This window comes from Lactuca virosa, chromosome 3, assembly GCF_052849685.1.
Source record: "Lactuca virosa cultivar CGN04683 chromosome 3, Lactuca_virosa_CGN04683_v6, whole genome shotgun sequence".
Lineage (NCBI taxonomy): Eukaryota > Viridiplantae > Streptophyta > Magnoliopsida > Asterales > Asteraceae > Lactuca > Lactuca virosa.
Window position 1 is genome coordinate 21,966,460 of NC_136428.1, and position 16,867 is coordinate 21,983,326.

Below are 16,867 nucleotides of genomic sequence, written 5' to 3' on the forward strand. Positions count from 1 at the left end.
TAAAGAAATTGTAAATTCAGCAATAAGTAATAACCAGATTAACATAAGATCAAATTCCAGGCATAAATATCATTTAGTGAATCATATTCATATATGATAATTTGATAAAAGCAACCGTTGAAATTTCAGCAGCAAACATATGTCAATATATACAACCCATCTGTTACAAAGAAAATTCAAAAAGAAACCAACCTCCAACCCTAAGCTTCTCCACAAACTTTTACTTTACAAGTGCAGATTTTTTTAAGAGTGCTGAATGCAATGCCAGGTCATCAGTGTCCTCTTCGACTCTTGCACTTTGACATGATTGATGTTTAGCAGGTGGAACTAAGACAACTAGAGTCTAGAGTAGTGTGAGTATAGATGAGGAAGGGGGCAATATGGTAAAATTAATAACACTACATATAGTATACATGCAGTAAAATAGGTGAAGTGAAAGTCAAACTTAGGATTTTGAGATGTACAAGCTACTACCACTACTAAAGTAAGTCAAAATTAATACATATATAGCTTTGAAAAAAAAAAGGTAAAAGTCAAACTCGATTTTTAAGAAGCTCAGCTCTGTTAGAGTTAGACCATCTGCAAGAGTTTGAGGCATCCACTGGAATTTGCAGCAACCACCATTTCCGATTTTTGTCTCCAACAGACGCTTGAAACAAACTGATTGCTTTCATTTTCAGTCTCTTTTCCAGAAATAGGATCAATAGACCCAAACTTGTGGGAAGTGATGGGTATAGGCAACGATCTATAATAAGCAAACACCTACAAATAGTACATACATACATCTCACAATTAATTGAAAATTTCAAAAAAATTCAAAATGATAAGAGATAGGGGGCATGGGCATAATACCTCATTAGTTTCTGAACCACATGCAATATATCCATCAGCAACAGATAACCCAACGAAATTCTGAGTAGACACAAAATCAATAAGAAATGAGAAAATTAATCAGAAGAATATTATCATTAAGAGAATGTAGTAAATGTAAATGTACATACCTTCTCATTAGTATGGCCTTTAAAGGTTAAGGTGCAACTGGTGGCTGTGGTTGATGAACAACCAAAACTGGCGGCTTTATTAAGGTCCCAAAGCTTCAACGTGTTGTCTGTTGATGCAGAAATTAGGGTTCCAGGATCCATAAATTTCACAAAACTAACAGCTCTGTCATGGCCAGTCAAAGTACACAAAGGGGTGGAAATATTCCTCAGATCATAACAGTAAGTTCTATAATCAGCAGACCCAAAACACAGCAAATGACTGGAGTAAGGCGAAAATTGGACAGAACACACATTTGCTGCACTTCTGATTGTGGTCAGGCTCTTCTTCTACATATATATATATATCAAAAACCACAATCATTTATACATATATATAATTAACTAAAAGGGTATATACCTCATTAATGCTCCATAATTTCACAGTACAGTCATCACTTCCACTGGCTAACTTCATAGGATCTACCCGAGAAAAGTCAACAGACCATGTCCGCCTTTCATGTTCGATATGATTAGAAACTGCTTCACCAGTTCCAGCGTCCCATATCTGTATTTATTTATTATTAACATATGATTTAATTTTATAAAAGAATGGTGTAAATTTACTAAATTATACCTTGACTACGCCATCATAGTCTGTTGAAGCAAGATAGTTTCTGATGTAGTTGTTCCAACAAATACAGCTAATCTTTGATTTGTTTGACATTTCAACGGCTGGATAATGAATGTCAACAGAATCATTCAGCAGAGATTCAAAATCATAAACTTTTATCTTCTTCGACACTCCAGCAGTTGCAAAATAATCTTCATCACGATCAAACCCAAGTGAGCATATAACATTTCCCATACTACTGAAATCACCATTTCTTAAAATACCCTTCACTTCAAACTTACTATACCGAGCATATTTGCACAAACCATTGAAAAAGATTCCTAAACGGTCTGAAGGCTTGTTGTCTGCAGCTGCTTCCATCTTTTTTGGGTTGGGCCCCATCCCTGTATTTGTATTGTTTTCCCGACTTGTTAAAACTTCGTGTTCCTCCGTATCATAGTCCGCGTTCTTTACGGTGGACCTCACGGAAAAGTAAGCATGTTCAAGATGATTCATATTGGCTATCAACCGTGATCCACCATGGCTAGAGCTAGATTTTAGTTTATGCTGAGCTGGACCTGGAAAAGCCAGTGAATTGTTTGGCTGTCTTGACTTGATCTCTGAAATGTCGGATTCTAAGCACCTGATTTCATCAACTAACTTTGTGCCACATTTCTGCTTTTGTTCTTTTAAGGATGCAAGAAAATGCAACATTAAATCTGATTCGGCATCTTCTTGAGTAATGGATGATGATAGCTCCTTTATGGATGATTGTTGTATTCCGCTTACAAGCTGGGACTGTTGGATGTCTCTGATAAAAGGAGAGTTCATGTTTGTTACTTGTTAGGTTAAAAAAAGTTATATAAACATATATAGTATGATCCATGCATATGTCTGTAGTCATCATATGTATATATAAACAACATAATTCAGAAAAGAAAAAATAAAAATACCTAGTTGTTGGGCGTAATGATGGTTCGGGATGAAGCAGCCAAAGACAAAATCCAGCTTCCTGGGGATTCTCTGACAGGAAAGATGGAGGGAGGATCCTCTGGCGAAGATCCATCATTGCAATATCATGTGCTCTAGCAGATTCAAAAGAACCAAGTAGCTGGAAAACAAGAACATGACATATAAGTTGCAAGCACTCATCTCTCTCTCTATCTAAACAAGGTTAAGAAGAATAACTATTCAAAGTGAAACATCCAATCCTATCCATGCATGTCTACTTAGTGCCTTAGTGGGTAGTTATTTAGTAGTATCAGTTTTTCCATTTCATGTTTCAGTTCTTGCTTTTGCCTTATATGGCCTGTGTAACTTGCACGTATTCATATGTATGAACATACAACCATGCTCTAATACCAGTTTGTGGTGTGAAGAAGCTCAACAACCAAAACTAACACTTGGGTGGTGTTTTTTTTTTCAAAAGCTCTTCTTGACCTCTTATAAATGTATTTATAGAATTGTATAAAAAAACCAATTTTAATATTATTATTTTTTTGCCACAAAAGACCTCAAATTTCATAACTAATTTTTATATTATTATCATTATTTTCAATGAATCTCTTTTCTTGTTTTGTGGTGTTGACATTTTATTATATAAAGTAATTTTTCATATATATGGAAGTTAGGAAATTGCTTGATCAGGTTTAAGATCTACCACAAATCTCATTATTTATTTATTTTTTATTCATGCTTACGAATCAAATTCAAGTTTAACTAAATATGACAATATTGTTAATTTTTGTTTTGATTAGTGGACTAATTATGATAGATTATATACAATTTAGTGGTGGTTTATGCATAAAAAATAAAGATGTAACTATAGCAAGTTTATTTATATTTCAGTTTATTTTAGCAGTTTGCAAATGTTAAAAAAACAAACAGTCTTCTTCTTGCAGACTACATACGTTTCGTCCACCTCTTCTTCTGCAGATGTGGTCCGCAGATTACATACCTTTTATCTCTTAAAAAACAAACAACACCTTGGTCTACTTGCATTATGTTGTACATGCAAGTACAAGACTTGTTGGAAGTCATGAACAGGTCATAAACAAGACAACTTGAGGCAAAAGATACCAATGGGATCTTAAGTAAATGGAAGATCAAAGAAAACAAGGCAATGTTTGCCTTAAAGAAAACTGTTGAAGAAGATGTACTTGAGCATATCAGGGATGTAATGACTCCAAAGGAGGCTTGAGATGTTGTCAACCTTGATCTCTAAAAAGAACGATACAAAGTTGCAACTTCTTGAGAATGAACTTTTATCAGTGTCTCAAAGGAACATGACAATCACTCGGTATTTTCACAAGGTTAAGTCCACATGTAGAGAAATTACAAAGCTTCATCATAACTAATGGTCTAAAACCATAAATTAGGATATGTTGTCAGCCTATTCTCTAAGAAGAACTATACAAAGTTGCAGTTTCTGGAGAATGAACACTTATCAGTGTCTCAAAGGGACATGACAATCCGTCGGTATTTTCATCACAAGGTTAAGTCCAAGTGTAGAGAAATTACAAAGCTTGATCCTCAAACAAAAATCAATGAAACAAGAATGAAGAGAATCATAATTCATGGCATAAACCAAAATTTAGGAGCTTTGTAACTACAGTTCAAGGCTAGGCTGGGCTACCCAACCTTCTCTTGTAGAATTCGAAATTCTCTTGTCGTAGCTAGATAAGAAAAAAAAACTTCTCTTCATTTCAATTAGCTTTCACTAGACGCTACATGTTTGGTCCATATAACGTTAACTCGTTAAGATCAAGAACTTGTGACTCCATCAAAATCTTTATGAAGGGACGAAGAACAGAGTTGATATATGTGATGTCCGTTGAAACGACTTATTAGAGAAAACAAAAAGGAATGAAAATGTTGATGTGTGGCACATACGATTAAGCCATGTGAGTTATGACAAACTCGATTTGATGATCAAGAAAGAAATGGAGAAAGGTCTTCCTCAACTCGAAGTCAGGAAGGATCTTGTTTATGGTGGGTGCCGATATGGGAAAGCTCACCAACAACCATTTGAAAGTTCAAAGTACAAGTCCAAAATACCCCTAGAACTGGTACATTGTGACGTATTCGGGGTTGTTACGAAACCTTCAATCAAAGGCATTTAATACATGGTAATAGGGATGAGCAACGGGCCGAACCCGGACCGGACCGGCCCGAAGACCGAAAACCCGAAGACCGAAAATAGTGAATTACCTTACCCAAAAACCGGACCGTTTTAGGTGTATTGGGTTCGGGTTCGGTCCGGTCCGGTTCGGGTACTAAACCGGGTTTCGGGTTGTGGACCGAATATATGACATACATACATAAATCTTTCTTTGTGACTAGTTATAGACTTATAGTTATAAGTTGCAACTTGCAAAGTAAAAATAAATATATGGTCCTGAACTCTTGATTGGGCTGTAATTCTAAGCAAATTAACATAAAGCATTTGACATTACGTAAAGCAACCATACATATAATTCTATACAATTCTTGTATCTAACTTATGAATACCAAATACGTGTAACGAAAATATATTAAATGACGAAGCTCACTATTATTTACTCAATGTCTTTTTGACTAAGAAATCGTAATTAATGTCACATGCAGTCACGCACCATGTTATCTAGTGCTCCTTCACAAACGACGATTTATATGATTTGATTTTTACCTTGTTTTTCTTAGGGCAACATATATTAACATTCCAGAGTCCTGTTACGGCAAAATACATTACATGATTACAACATCAAAAACATATTGGACTGAGTTGGATTGTCTTCCACAGAACCAATCCAATTTTCAATCACCATTGAAAAAGAGAGAGAAGTATGTCATCAATAATATAGACTATAAGATTTTAGTAGGGTTTTTTTGTACTCGTAGAATGCGATCAAACTAGAAAAGGGAGCCGGACCCAAAAGAAAAAAAACCGACAAACTTAATGGAGTGGGGAATAGGGATTACATCGATTAAAAATTAAATAACCTTAGTTTCCGGTCCGGTCCGGGTAACAACGTTTATTCCGGGTACGGTCCGGTCCAAACCCGAAACCCGATTTTTGCAAAAAATAAAAACCGAAAACCGGCCCAACTAAATGCATTTCCGGTCCGGTCTGGGTTCGGTCCCGGTTTTTTTTCCGGTCCGGTCCGGTTCAACGGGTCATATGCTCATCCCTACATGGTAATATTCATTACTCGCGTTACATATATAGGTGCATTTCATGAATGAAAAGTCTTAAATGTTTTCCATGTTCCAAGAGTTTAAGCCTAAAGTTGAAAGAGAGACAAATCATAACATAGGCTGTTTGAGATCAGACAGTGGAAAGGAATATCTCGCATCAGAATTCAACGAATTTCTAATGGTACGTAAGATCAAACGTCGGCTAACCTATTCAAACACTCCACAACAAAATGCATGCATGCACTCATGTGCTTGCCCTATCCGTATCTAAGTTTTATGTATAATCTTTCTTGGTTGAATTGGTCTGGTTAGTGGGTAGTTATTTAGTATCGGTTTTTCCATTTCATGTTCGTGGATAGTAGTGCATCGTATTTTCAGTTCTTGTTTTTGCCTTATACGACCTTTGTAACTTGCATGTATTCATCTGTATGAACATATAACTTTGTGTGTTTTGCTCCTTCAAAACCTTTCAACCTTGCTTAGATTCTTGGTTGTGTACTAGAAAGATCGTCTCTCAACAAGTCAACAAAAAGAAGAAACCAAGATGCATAGTATTGATGGAAAAAAGGAAAAAATAAGATCCACTTACTTACTAAACTCAAAATATACCAACATTGCAAAATGCCCCGTAGGAATTTTATTTTTTGCCATAGAGGGAGTATTAAATGAAATAAGTAAAGAGAAGAGTTTATATGTTAACCCCAGATCTAATTTATGATACCAAAGAGGGAATGAACAAAGATGGTAACTCAACTATAAGTCAAGCATTCAACTTAAATTAGTTCATGCCTATGTATTTTTTTTCCAACATGATGTATCACATGGTTCGTTAGTCTTGATGCGGGAAATAGTAATAGACGAAGAGGAAGACCGAAAAACTCAGGAAACTCAAAAGAAGAAAACAATCTTTGTTCTTTCCAAAACGTTGTTTATGGCACATGACAAAGTGTATGGTTGTATGTAGACTCTCTTGTTGTCAGTCTACCTTTTTTTTCATTACTTAATCTGATCATTTGATTAACTTATGACTTTTTATTTATTTTATTTCTGTCTAAATTTGGTCGTGGTATGATTTATCCTGGTTTATCTTCATTTTTTGGTTATTTTATTCTTGTAATCGTTTTTTTTCTTCTTTTTGGTTTGCAGAAAAGGCAAATTGTGGACTGCATGATTATTTTCCAAGTTAGCACCACATGCCATAACTGCTATATATTATGAGCAAGATACACTGTAATTTACTCAACCGACAAATCAGGGCACCATCAACCACATCATTCCCACAAGTTTTAACATTAGTCCGAGTCGACTACAATTAGCAAGCTTCACCTGAGCATTATGAAAAAGCAAAGGCGAAAAAGCAATTCATACCTCAAATAGAAGAACACCGAGAGAGTAGACATTTGATGCTGATGTGGCGCACATCCCTTTAGGATCCTCTGGACTGGCATACCACTGCTCTTCTAGCGGATCACCACCAAAGTTAGTCACCATTTGTGATGTAGGGGACCCACGCAGCAGATTGTTGGACATGCTTTGGATTGTATGTGTATAACTTCTTGTAGGTATACTCTCTCCGTTAAATCCATATCCAGAATCTTGAGGAAAGCCATTACCAGAAAGCATTGAAAACTGAGGCCACCTCCTGAAAGACTTCTGGTTGTCCACATGCTTTCTTCTTTTTGAGCTTTGGTTAGCACCAAGAACAAGATCATGTTCCAATTGTCTCTTCTCACTTCCATTATTTTCCATGAGAGGTGAACCCAAGTACAAAACTTGGTTTGATGGCATCAACTTGAAGCATGATGGGCGTAAGGTTTGCAAAGCCACACCTCGAGAATGAGATGAATCCACCAGATCAAGAATCTGTTTGAATATATAAAGGCTCTTGGATTTGTCTACCTTGTTATGACCAGCTTTCAGCCATTCTCTCAGACTCAAACTGTCATGAACATTAGAAACATTAGCTTCTTTACTGGAATCAGGTGCTGACTTGGAATCTATCAAACCAGCATTTGGATGATTCTGACCATGAATATGAGCAAGAAGACCATCACGAGCTGGGCCATTGCAAATGACACCTTTACCCTTCAATGTATTTTTCACAAAATACTGAGAAAACCCCGATTGAGAAAGAATCTTTGTGCGAATCCCACCAGGAGATAACAACATATTGCCTGAAGTTGAAGCAGGCTGTTTGTCTTCACGGCGTGAAAGGTCAATTGTGTCATTTTGATTTTCGATTTGTGGGTTATTGTTCATGAGCTCTGGGAAGATAGTGGAGCCTGAATCTTCCCAAACACCAGTTAATTTCCCTTCAGCTCTTTGATGCAGATGTTGCCATTTGATTTGTGCATTATGCATTTTGCCTTTCATGCTTGAGGCATCTATCTTCAAGTTCCCACTGTCATAACTTTTTACTGTTAATTCTTCAACCATAACCCCGGAATCATTCACACATCGTGGGCTTGTGCATGCATGTGCTGACGTGTCAAGCCTAACTACGTTCTTTCCATCCAAAACATCTAAATATAAACCCATTGTGTTCTCCTGAACATTAACATCACCAGGTATAAGCATTTCCTGCATTTCAAGCATATTTGAGCTTCCACGCCTCAAGAACAGTTTGTTATCAATGTCAGTTACTGCAGTCCCTTCATTACCCACTAATTCATCCATTTGCTCAGACCAAACTTCATGAATTGATGATGAGTCTATTCCTACATAGAAATTCAATATCAAATGTCAGGAAATCTAGGTTTCAGAAAGTTAGATCTGGATTTAAAAGGAAAATGATGCATAAAAAAATCAATTGCTAGTAGCAGATTATGTATTCAGTAGATTAGACATAAATCTAGGGTTTTAAAAACGATACTTGCTACCTCTATACAATCAACAAGCAGTTTATGGCTCACAATTCCAACCATAAAGAAGGATATCAAGAGAATGCTTAAATTGCTGTTTCCAAAGCAAATAAAACCGAATCCAATTCCCCAAACATATACTTAAATCACAAGAACCCTAACGCAGCTCCAACCACTTTTTTTTCAATTTTTTAATCCCAATTACTTTTGTATGGTCTTCAATCGTCGAGGATGTCATCAATCAATCTAAAACTCAACTCATCGAAGCTCCTCTACTTGTATATACATACATGGATTGCGCTTAAAAACCGGCTGATAAGATTTCATAATACGAATCTAAACGTCTAAAGATAGTAATCAGAGTCAAAATTAGCCTATCAAGTTATACACAAATCCATGAGAAGTTGAAAAGCAAAAAAAAAACAACAACACAAAAAGAATCATTGCAGAAAACAAAAAGTATAATGCAATCCAATACCTTTGTCGTCCTAAACAAGAATTCGAGCAAGAACATATCGATTCAGAGAAAACTAGTACAAAAAAATAAAGAAATTTTGGAGCCAAGGCTAAAATTAAAACCCTATTGAGAGGTTTTTTTACAATATTCTTTTAAACAAGAAATTGCAAGAGATATCTTAAGGGGAGGTTTTACAGTTTTTCTTTTTATAATATTGTTTGTTTGCAACTTAAAAATCAAAGCCAAAGCTAGATGACCATTGACCAGCCATTTCATTTATCTGTTGACCAAAATGTTCACTCTCTTAAGCCTTAACTAACCAAAAAAATAGATAAATCCAAAATACCTTTTTTCTTACTTTTATACTTAAAATACTAGTTTACTACTAATATACCATTATTATATTTTATTGTTTAGTTCAGCTACACAAAATATTTTAAAATGATTTCTTAAAAACTATTATATTTTGACTATAAACTCTTAATAGAGTATTATTTAAGAAATAACGGGGTTTATGAATTAATCTAATGTGGTTAAGATTTTATGAATATAAGTTTTTGTATCAATAATATTGTTTTGGAAATGTGATTAACTTTATAAGGGTGAGTTATTTCTTAAATCTTCAAAACATTACAATAACATTCATGTTTGTTGTGATGTTTTAAAAATCACATAAACAAAAGAGAGGTAATGTAGAAATTTTAAATGATGCTAAGAAAATAATTCCAATCCATGAAATGATGTATTTTAGCATATAAACTATAGTCATTAATGATAAAGGGTTTATATATATAATAAAGTCTTATGATTGAATATGTTCGTTTAACATATAAATATTTATATTCAGCTCTTTTTCTAAAAGAATGATTTAACCCTTAGTGAAAAGAATAACAAACATAAATCGGGGAGACATGAATATTATGAACAGAGAGATAACTGAATTAAGATTGGAATAACATAAAAATATAAGATAACATAAAGCTAAAAATAATAGAATATGATTGAGTGAAAGATAGTAATATAGTATTGAGTTGGTTAGGTTGTGACCAGAGATTTTATGTGGGCTCTGAACCACACACGTAGTCATCAGTATTAAAAAAGACCACCTGGGCCCACTCTACATCCACTTGAATCCAATCACAGCACAAACCATCCCAAAATAGGAAATAATTCAAACAACTTGATCTTTTCATTTTCTGTGCAAATTATTTTATCATTTATAATAATTCCAAATTCAAATTAATCGCAACATATCTTTGGACCAAAAGCGATTGATAGTTTGATACTACAAAACTGATTTAATACTTAGGTTATTATTTCTTGATTTGGAAAATGATTTAATTGAAAACAGAAATTAACGCTCTTCAAGAAGCACCCAATATAAGGTTTTGACAGGGTTCGAAAATTTTTAGATAACAAAATTACACGAACAACAGAACATGATAAGTACAAATGTTGATGCGTGAAGTACAAGCTAGAACACTACGTAGAAGATATCAAGTTTTTGTCTTCTTGTGGAAATGTGCCAAACATAAATGAGAACTTGCGGTGTTGATGTTACAATTTGTCACAAAGTTAAATTTTCATGATAACAAATCGTAACGGAGTGTTTTGTTTTTTTGGAATCTGTCAAAACCCCTTACGTGTCGTTTGGCTTTCAGAATTTTTTTTTTTTTTTTGAACGTTAGAAACTTTAACTAAAAAGCTAGCAAGATGTTAGCAAAAACGAACAATATAGTTCAAAATTACATGACCAGGTTTTTTACCCACACAGTCCAACTATGGTTGACCTTACTATTTCTATGGCAAAATCATTTAAAAGCAAAAACTACAATATTATCAAATATGGAAGTTTTTCTATATTGTTGATGACGGAAAACTTTAGCGTTTCTCAGGGGCGTTTCGTTGATTTTGAAGCCTTGTGCGGAAAATAAAATTGGGTCCCTAAACATAATTTATTTTTATATATAAGCAATATTATTAATACTGCCATAAGTCAATAATTATTAGAAATCAATAAAAAAAAAGGATATAGAATCTAGTCTTACATAGTTACATGAATCATCGTAATATAGAATCTAATCTTACATAGTTATATGAATCATGATGCTTTCATAACATTCCTAGAAACAAAGTTATTCTTTAACTCTTCATATAAATACTCCCAAATATATTGTTCTTCATAGATATCATTTCAAACGTATCAATATATGCATTAACTGCATTAGGAAAACAACTTATTTTTTCATATATTTTAAAACATATGGGGGTTAGTAGTTTCACTCGGTAAGAACCTGTCAATCAGATTTAACTCTAGATAAAGTTCATTGGCATTAATATCTGATCGTTCGTCATACTTATGTGCGGCTTCAAGATGGATACAATACAACATAAGATCTTTGTCATCAAATTCCTTAAATATTTTTCGGAAGCAGCAAACTAATTTTTTTCATACATATTGTATTGTTCAGATATTTTTTTAAGAGAAGTCATCACTTGAAATTGAAACAATCAAAGACACAAGCCACAACATAACTTGATATGTTCTGAAATTGAAACACAACTGGTCGAATTTCTAAGAAAATCAAATCTAATTTCTAAAATTGAAACAATCAATTAATATGAAATTGAAGGCCAAAAGCGATTCTACAATTGAGAGATCTTACTGAATTTTAAAACTTATAATTTTGATTTCCGAATCAGATGATGCAATGATTTTAAAACAATTAGTTGATTAATAATTAAACACACGCACCCTCAACGACTTAACGGGTTCAAGAGAATGAGTAACGTCATAGCGACTTCTGACTTGGATTAGCGAGAAATAAAGGATGAATTAACTTTGTCCTGGTGACGATACATTTAAATCAATTTTCTTTTTGGTCCTAGATTACTAGTCTACTATAACGAATCACATTTAAATTTGGCCCCCCTCCACGACGTGGGCCTTGTGCAACCGCCCACCTCACACACCTTCAAAGACACCCATGGCGTTTCTATAAGACCACAAAACTCAAAGAAGTGTCGAAAAAACCGATTCCAAGATTTTTCGTTTGAATTGGACCACCGAATGAAAATCAATCCATTGAAACATATATGTGAAGTTTGAAAACTAAGGAATATTCATGTCTATCCAAACTCACATTCATTGCCATATCTCACAAGCCAAATCACAACCGAAGAATAAATGACCGGCATCTTCTAAATGGTTAGAAAAAATAGGACACAAAGTTGAGTCAATGTCGATCCCTCTTTTATCCAAATTCACTCGAGTAGGAAGACGATCAAGAAGTAACCGTCAAACAAAAATGTTGACATTTATAGGAACAAACTTGTGGATTCCTCCTAGTATGTATGTCAACAGTTGGGAGAACCACCCTTCTGTTGTTGCACTGATCTGAATGTGAAATCAAATTACACATCCATATATCCAAAGAATCAATGATGATGGTCTCTACTAGCAAAGACATCAACGCATAGAGTTGAGTGCTCTCTTCACCACCCCAAATATCATGTCTCCAAGAAAATCCTCAATTCTGCATAAACCAAAAGTTTTTGACAACTGTGTTTTGACTGTTCGTATGAGTGAACAATCTAGGAAATGGAATCTATCAAAGAATTTGAATATGTTGGGCATTGTAATCAAAGTCCATATTTTATTGCAAGAAATGGAATTGTAATAATGTAAAATGATATAAGTGCACTTATTTTTTTACTTAATTTTATTTTATTTTATAACTTATATGTAAAAATATATTATATAAATTATAAAAATTATAAATGATGGTGATGGTGGTGGTGGTGGTGGTGGTGAAGGTGACGGTGGTAGTGGTGGAGGTGGTTGTGGCAGAGCTGGTGACGTTTGAGGTGGTGGCGACGTTGCGTTTGATATGTAGTCTTAAAAAATAAAAAATGGTCATATGGTAATCTTCAATATTTCCATTTGAAAGAGATTTTAATCCCCATATCTTTTTTGAACTCGTTAAGAATCCAAGTGGATTCCTTCTAAAATTTAAATCATCAAACATAATAAAGTGTTGGAATTAAATTTCACTTCCTTCTCATTCCAAAAGATTCAGCCAACGAATAGCCACCTTATGGAATTGGGATTCAATTTCACCCTATAAATACGTTTTAGTTGAAAATACTGATAAAATTAAATTCCATTAGCGTCAAAAAGGTTTCCTTAATCATTTCATTTTTCTATCATTTTGGTAGAAGACATTTTAATTTTAAATTTTCTCCTTGTTAAAAAGACCAAAACCACTATAAAACTTTGTAATTATGTTTTATAATTAAGTTTAGTATTTTTTTGTTTGTTTAAAAATGTTGGGTTTTTTATTTTTATTATTAAACTTAATATGTAACTTATAGTATAGAAAATGTTTCATAGGTTCTTATTGTGCATGAATAGATTTAGGTCTACTAATATTATAGCTTACTTTCAATATAAACAAACAAGAATAAGTATAAAAAAAAAAAAAAAACAATTAAAAACACAACTATTCTACCATTTGTCATTTTGTACATTTAACATATTTACAACCCAAACATAAATACATAAAGTCTGTCAATTTAAAAGCATTTCATAAGAACTAAATGCCCCAAAGATTTTAAATTTGAATCACACAGTATAGATCATAGATGTATCTATAAACAAAGGGAAACAAAAGTTTCACTAGTTCTTGTGTAGCTTATAAGTCAGAATGCACAATGATCGATTCTCAAAGACTTAATTTGAATCAAAGATGTGCCAAAATGATCATATAATTGTACCACATAATCCACCAAGCATGTGCATTTCCCAAATTGTAGTGAGTGTGATATGCATACAATATAACTACAATATGTAGGAAAACATGCTAAAATGATGCATGAAAATGTGCCTAAAAGTCTGTAAAAAAAACCCAACTAATCTGTTAAATAACATAAGCAAAGACACTGTATGAAAATCAAACTTCAAGAGGCAATTTAGTTCAAAAAGTTGAAAACTTTTTTGCAAAGAGAAATATACCTCTGATTTCATATTCACATTTCACACCACTCTAACATATCCTAGTCAGAGTACTATTCTACTTTCATGATGTTTCCTATTTGTTATAATGTTAATAAACTTCACAAAAACTTAAGATTTACAGACAATTCAGGGATTAGATTATAGAAATCTGGTCTTTTTTCTTAACTTCTGGAAGGAGGGAAGAAAGGGTCTTCTTTCTTCTGGAATATATTAAAGATCTGGGCTGCATACTTTTTAGCAAACATCCTACATTCATCAACATCAGAAGGATTAACTTCTGAAGCTGTTTTTTTCAGCTTTTGTTGTGGGTCCCCATTGATAAGCAACAGTGCCAGTTGGGTGATTCTAGAAACAAAAAAAAAAAAAAAAAAAAAGAGTAAACATATTACATAATCTTGATTTAGATATACAAATTTTGCCAATTAGGAAATCAAAGTTAAATAGCAACTTGAAGATTCAAGATTGTACCTTGATTTATCAAAAAGTGGAAGAACAGTACGACTTTGTCTATGTAGAGCACAAATGGCATTCATACAAAGCTCATCATCTTTATCAAATTCTTCAAGCATCTCAGATTTGAATCTCCATTTTCCTTTAATCATCTTATTTCTAGCAATTATTGTTTTGTATGCTCCATCAATGATTTTGGTATTTAGATCAGAAATGGAGGCTGGACTATCCAAGGAAGACATGAGATTTCTTGGCTCGACTTTCTCCACACGTGGTGTGATTCCTGATGATTGAGGGGTAGAATGGGGATTTGAAATTATCGGCTGATTATGCAAATCTTGAAGATTTTTCCTTTTTTGAGTTGCGGGTTGAATGTCATCAACAAAATCACTACTATACTTTTTATCTACTTCAATAGAACTCTGTTTTCTTTTCAATGTGGAGTGACACTTTAGATCATCATCATCAATTTGTATGATCTCTTGAAGCTTGGGTTCTGTTTTTATCTTGTTGTCCCCCTTTTCAACAAGCAATGGTGGTTTAATATTTTCTGTGAAACAGAAGTAACAATTAGAAATCCTCCAAATTGGCTGATTTTAGATGCATATTAGTACACAATCCAAGATTTAAACAAACAATAGAAACCTGTTGTGTATCATTTGACAATTCAAGATAGAAACATATCAAGTAGCATTTTCATATCTAATAAATGTGTGTTTGAATGTAGACCAGTTATGTATCATTAGACTAGCAATCTCTTCAAATAACAGGAAATGTAATTTGATTCTTATATCATTGGATAATCATATGCTTGTTGAAACTCGCTAAGGAATTTCTTAGGGCTAATCTTTGTTAGATTATGCAAATGCAGCATATCATATTCTGATTACGACTTCAAATCACAATTAATGGTTAAATGACCATTTAAACGCCCCTTAAGAATACATTAACATCGTAGATATATGACATCTATACAGAACTAAGAAATGTATACCAGCAGCAGAATTCTTTTGTTGGCTATTCTCCAGATTGATCGAAGAAGATCCCGCTGAAGTTATCAATTCTTTGGCTGTTTTCTCTAACTTCAAAACCCTATCGTGTAAATCCGTCGACTGCTTCTTATAAAACCTAAGCTCAGCCTCTTTCTTCTCATACTCGACATTCAGCTTCCTCAATGCATCAATCTCACTTTGTTTCATTTTCAACTCATCCTCTAACGCAGATTTCGAAACCCTACATTTCTCAGAATTCAAAACCTTAATCTGATCCTTATGTTCCAAATTTTCCTTTCTCAATGCGTCAATCTCCTTTTGTTTCTTTTTCATCTCGTCATTCAGCTTCTGATTTTTTAAAAACAACACACCCTTCTCCTTCTCAAATGCTTCAGCCTTCTTCCTCAACTCATTACACTGCTTCCTCATATGATCTTCACGCTCCACCAATATTTCTTCAACATCTTGAAACTCCGACGCTAAGAAGGATGATCGGAGAAGAGAAATGAGATCCTTCACCGTCGGAGATGCTGCTGCCGACCCGCGTTGCGCCATGAGGTTTGCCTCCAAACCCATTTGGCTAAAGTTTGAGACAATGAAATGGTTGAAAAAGGTAGAAATGGTGTAGAATACGAAGAGGGAGGAATGCAAGCAGAGAACCCCTGAAAGAACGTATCTTCTCTGTAAAGGTTGCTTTCGGTGTGGGACATGGAAGTTGTACGGTTCCTCAAGTGATACACAATTGTGGAAAAAAACCTCTAAAAAAAGGTCTCATCATTTTCCAAGACGTTGATACTTTTTGAAAAAACTTCGAATATTATAGAGCACAATTGAAAATCTTTCATCAATAAGGTAATATTATTTATTTTAATTTTAATTAGTTGACTATGAATATAAATTGTAATAATGTAATAAAATCAATTATAAAGTTAAAAAAACACCAAAATAAATATATCTATAAACATAAACATAAGTAATTAGAAATTTACTTAGGTCGTGTTTGTTTTGGAAAAGATAAAACGTCTTATGTTTTTTTTCATGTATACCGAATAAGATGTGCACCAAAGTCTTTTTTCATATTTTTAGTCTTTATAAAAAAGTTTTTTGTTTTTAAAATCTTCTATAAAAAATGGTGGGTCGGTGTTGGTGTTGATGGTGGTATAGGGTTGGTGGAGGAAGTAGGAGTAGGGGTGGGTGGCAAAGGTGGCGGTGGTAATGTTGTCTTTAATTTACTTATATAAAAAAGAATAAAGAATATTTAAATAATAAAAAGAATTAAAAGTAATATTAAAAATTAGCATTGAGGGCATAACTGTATCAACCA

At 33.7% G+C, this 16,867-nt stretch overlaps 2 protein-coding genes across 4 annotated transcripts; both read right to left on the bottom strand.

The window, feature by feature from the left end:
* Positions 1-72: 72 nt before the first annotated feature.
* On the bottom strand, positions 73-9,282 carry LOC145165320 (protein SPA1-RELATED 2-like). Of its 3 annotated transcripts, none has more exons than XM_079084038.1 (8): positions 9,106-9,278; positions 7,135-8,483; positions 2,544-2,701; positions 1,615-2,401; positions 1,399-1,545; positions 1,002-1,328; positions 853-912; positions 73-762 (listed from the first exon to the last, which is right to left on the bottom strand). In XM_079084038.1, the coding sequence occupies exons 2-8, from the start codon at positions 8,440-8,442 to the stop codon at positions 571-573; spliced, it is 2,979 nt and encodes a 992-aa protein (XP_078940164.1). In that variant the 5' UTR covers positions 8,443-8,483; positions 9,106-9,278; the 3' UTR covers positions 73-570. The 3 variants fall into 3 exon arrangements, 2 of the variants coding, with proteins under 2 accessions (XP_078940164.1, XP_078940165.1); XM_079084039.1 differs by lacking the exon at positions 9,106-9,278 and adding an exon at positions 8,646-8,956; XR_013740018.1 differs by lacking the exon at positions 73-762 and having other exon boundaries at positions 1,002-1,108; positions 9,106-9,282.
* Positions 9,283-14,076: 4,794 nt separating this feature from the next.
* On the bottom strand, positions 14,077-16,292 carry LOC145162233 (uncharacterized). The gene is made up of 3 exons (XM_079081440.1): positions 15,546-16,292; positions 14,570-15,101; positions 14,077-14,446 (listed from the first exon to the last, which is right to left on the bottom strand). The coding sequence occupies exons 1-3, from the start codon at positions 16,117-16,119 to the stop codon at positions 14,263-14,265; spliced, it is 1,290 nt and encodes a 429-aa protein (XP_078937566.1). The 5' UTR covers positions 16,120-16,292; the 3' UTR covers positions 14,077-14,262.
* Positions 16,293-16,867: the final 575 nt, after the last annotated feature.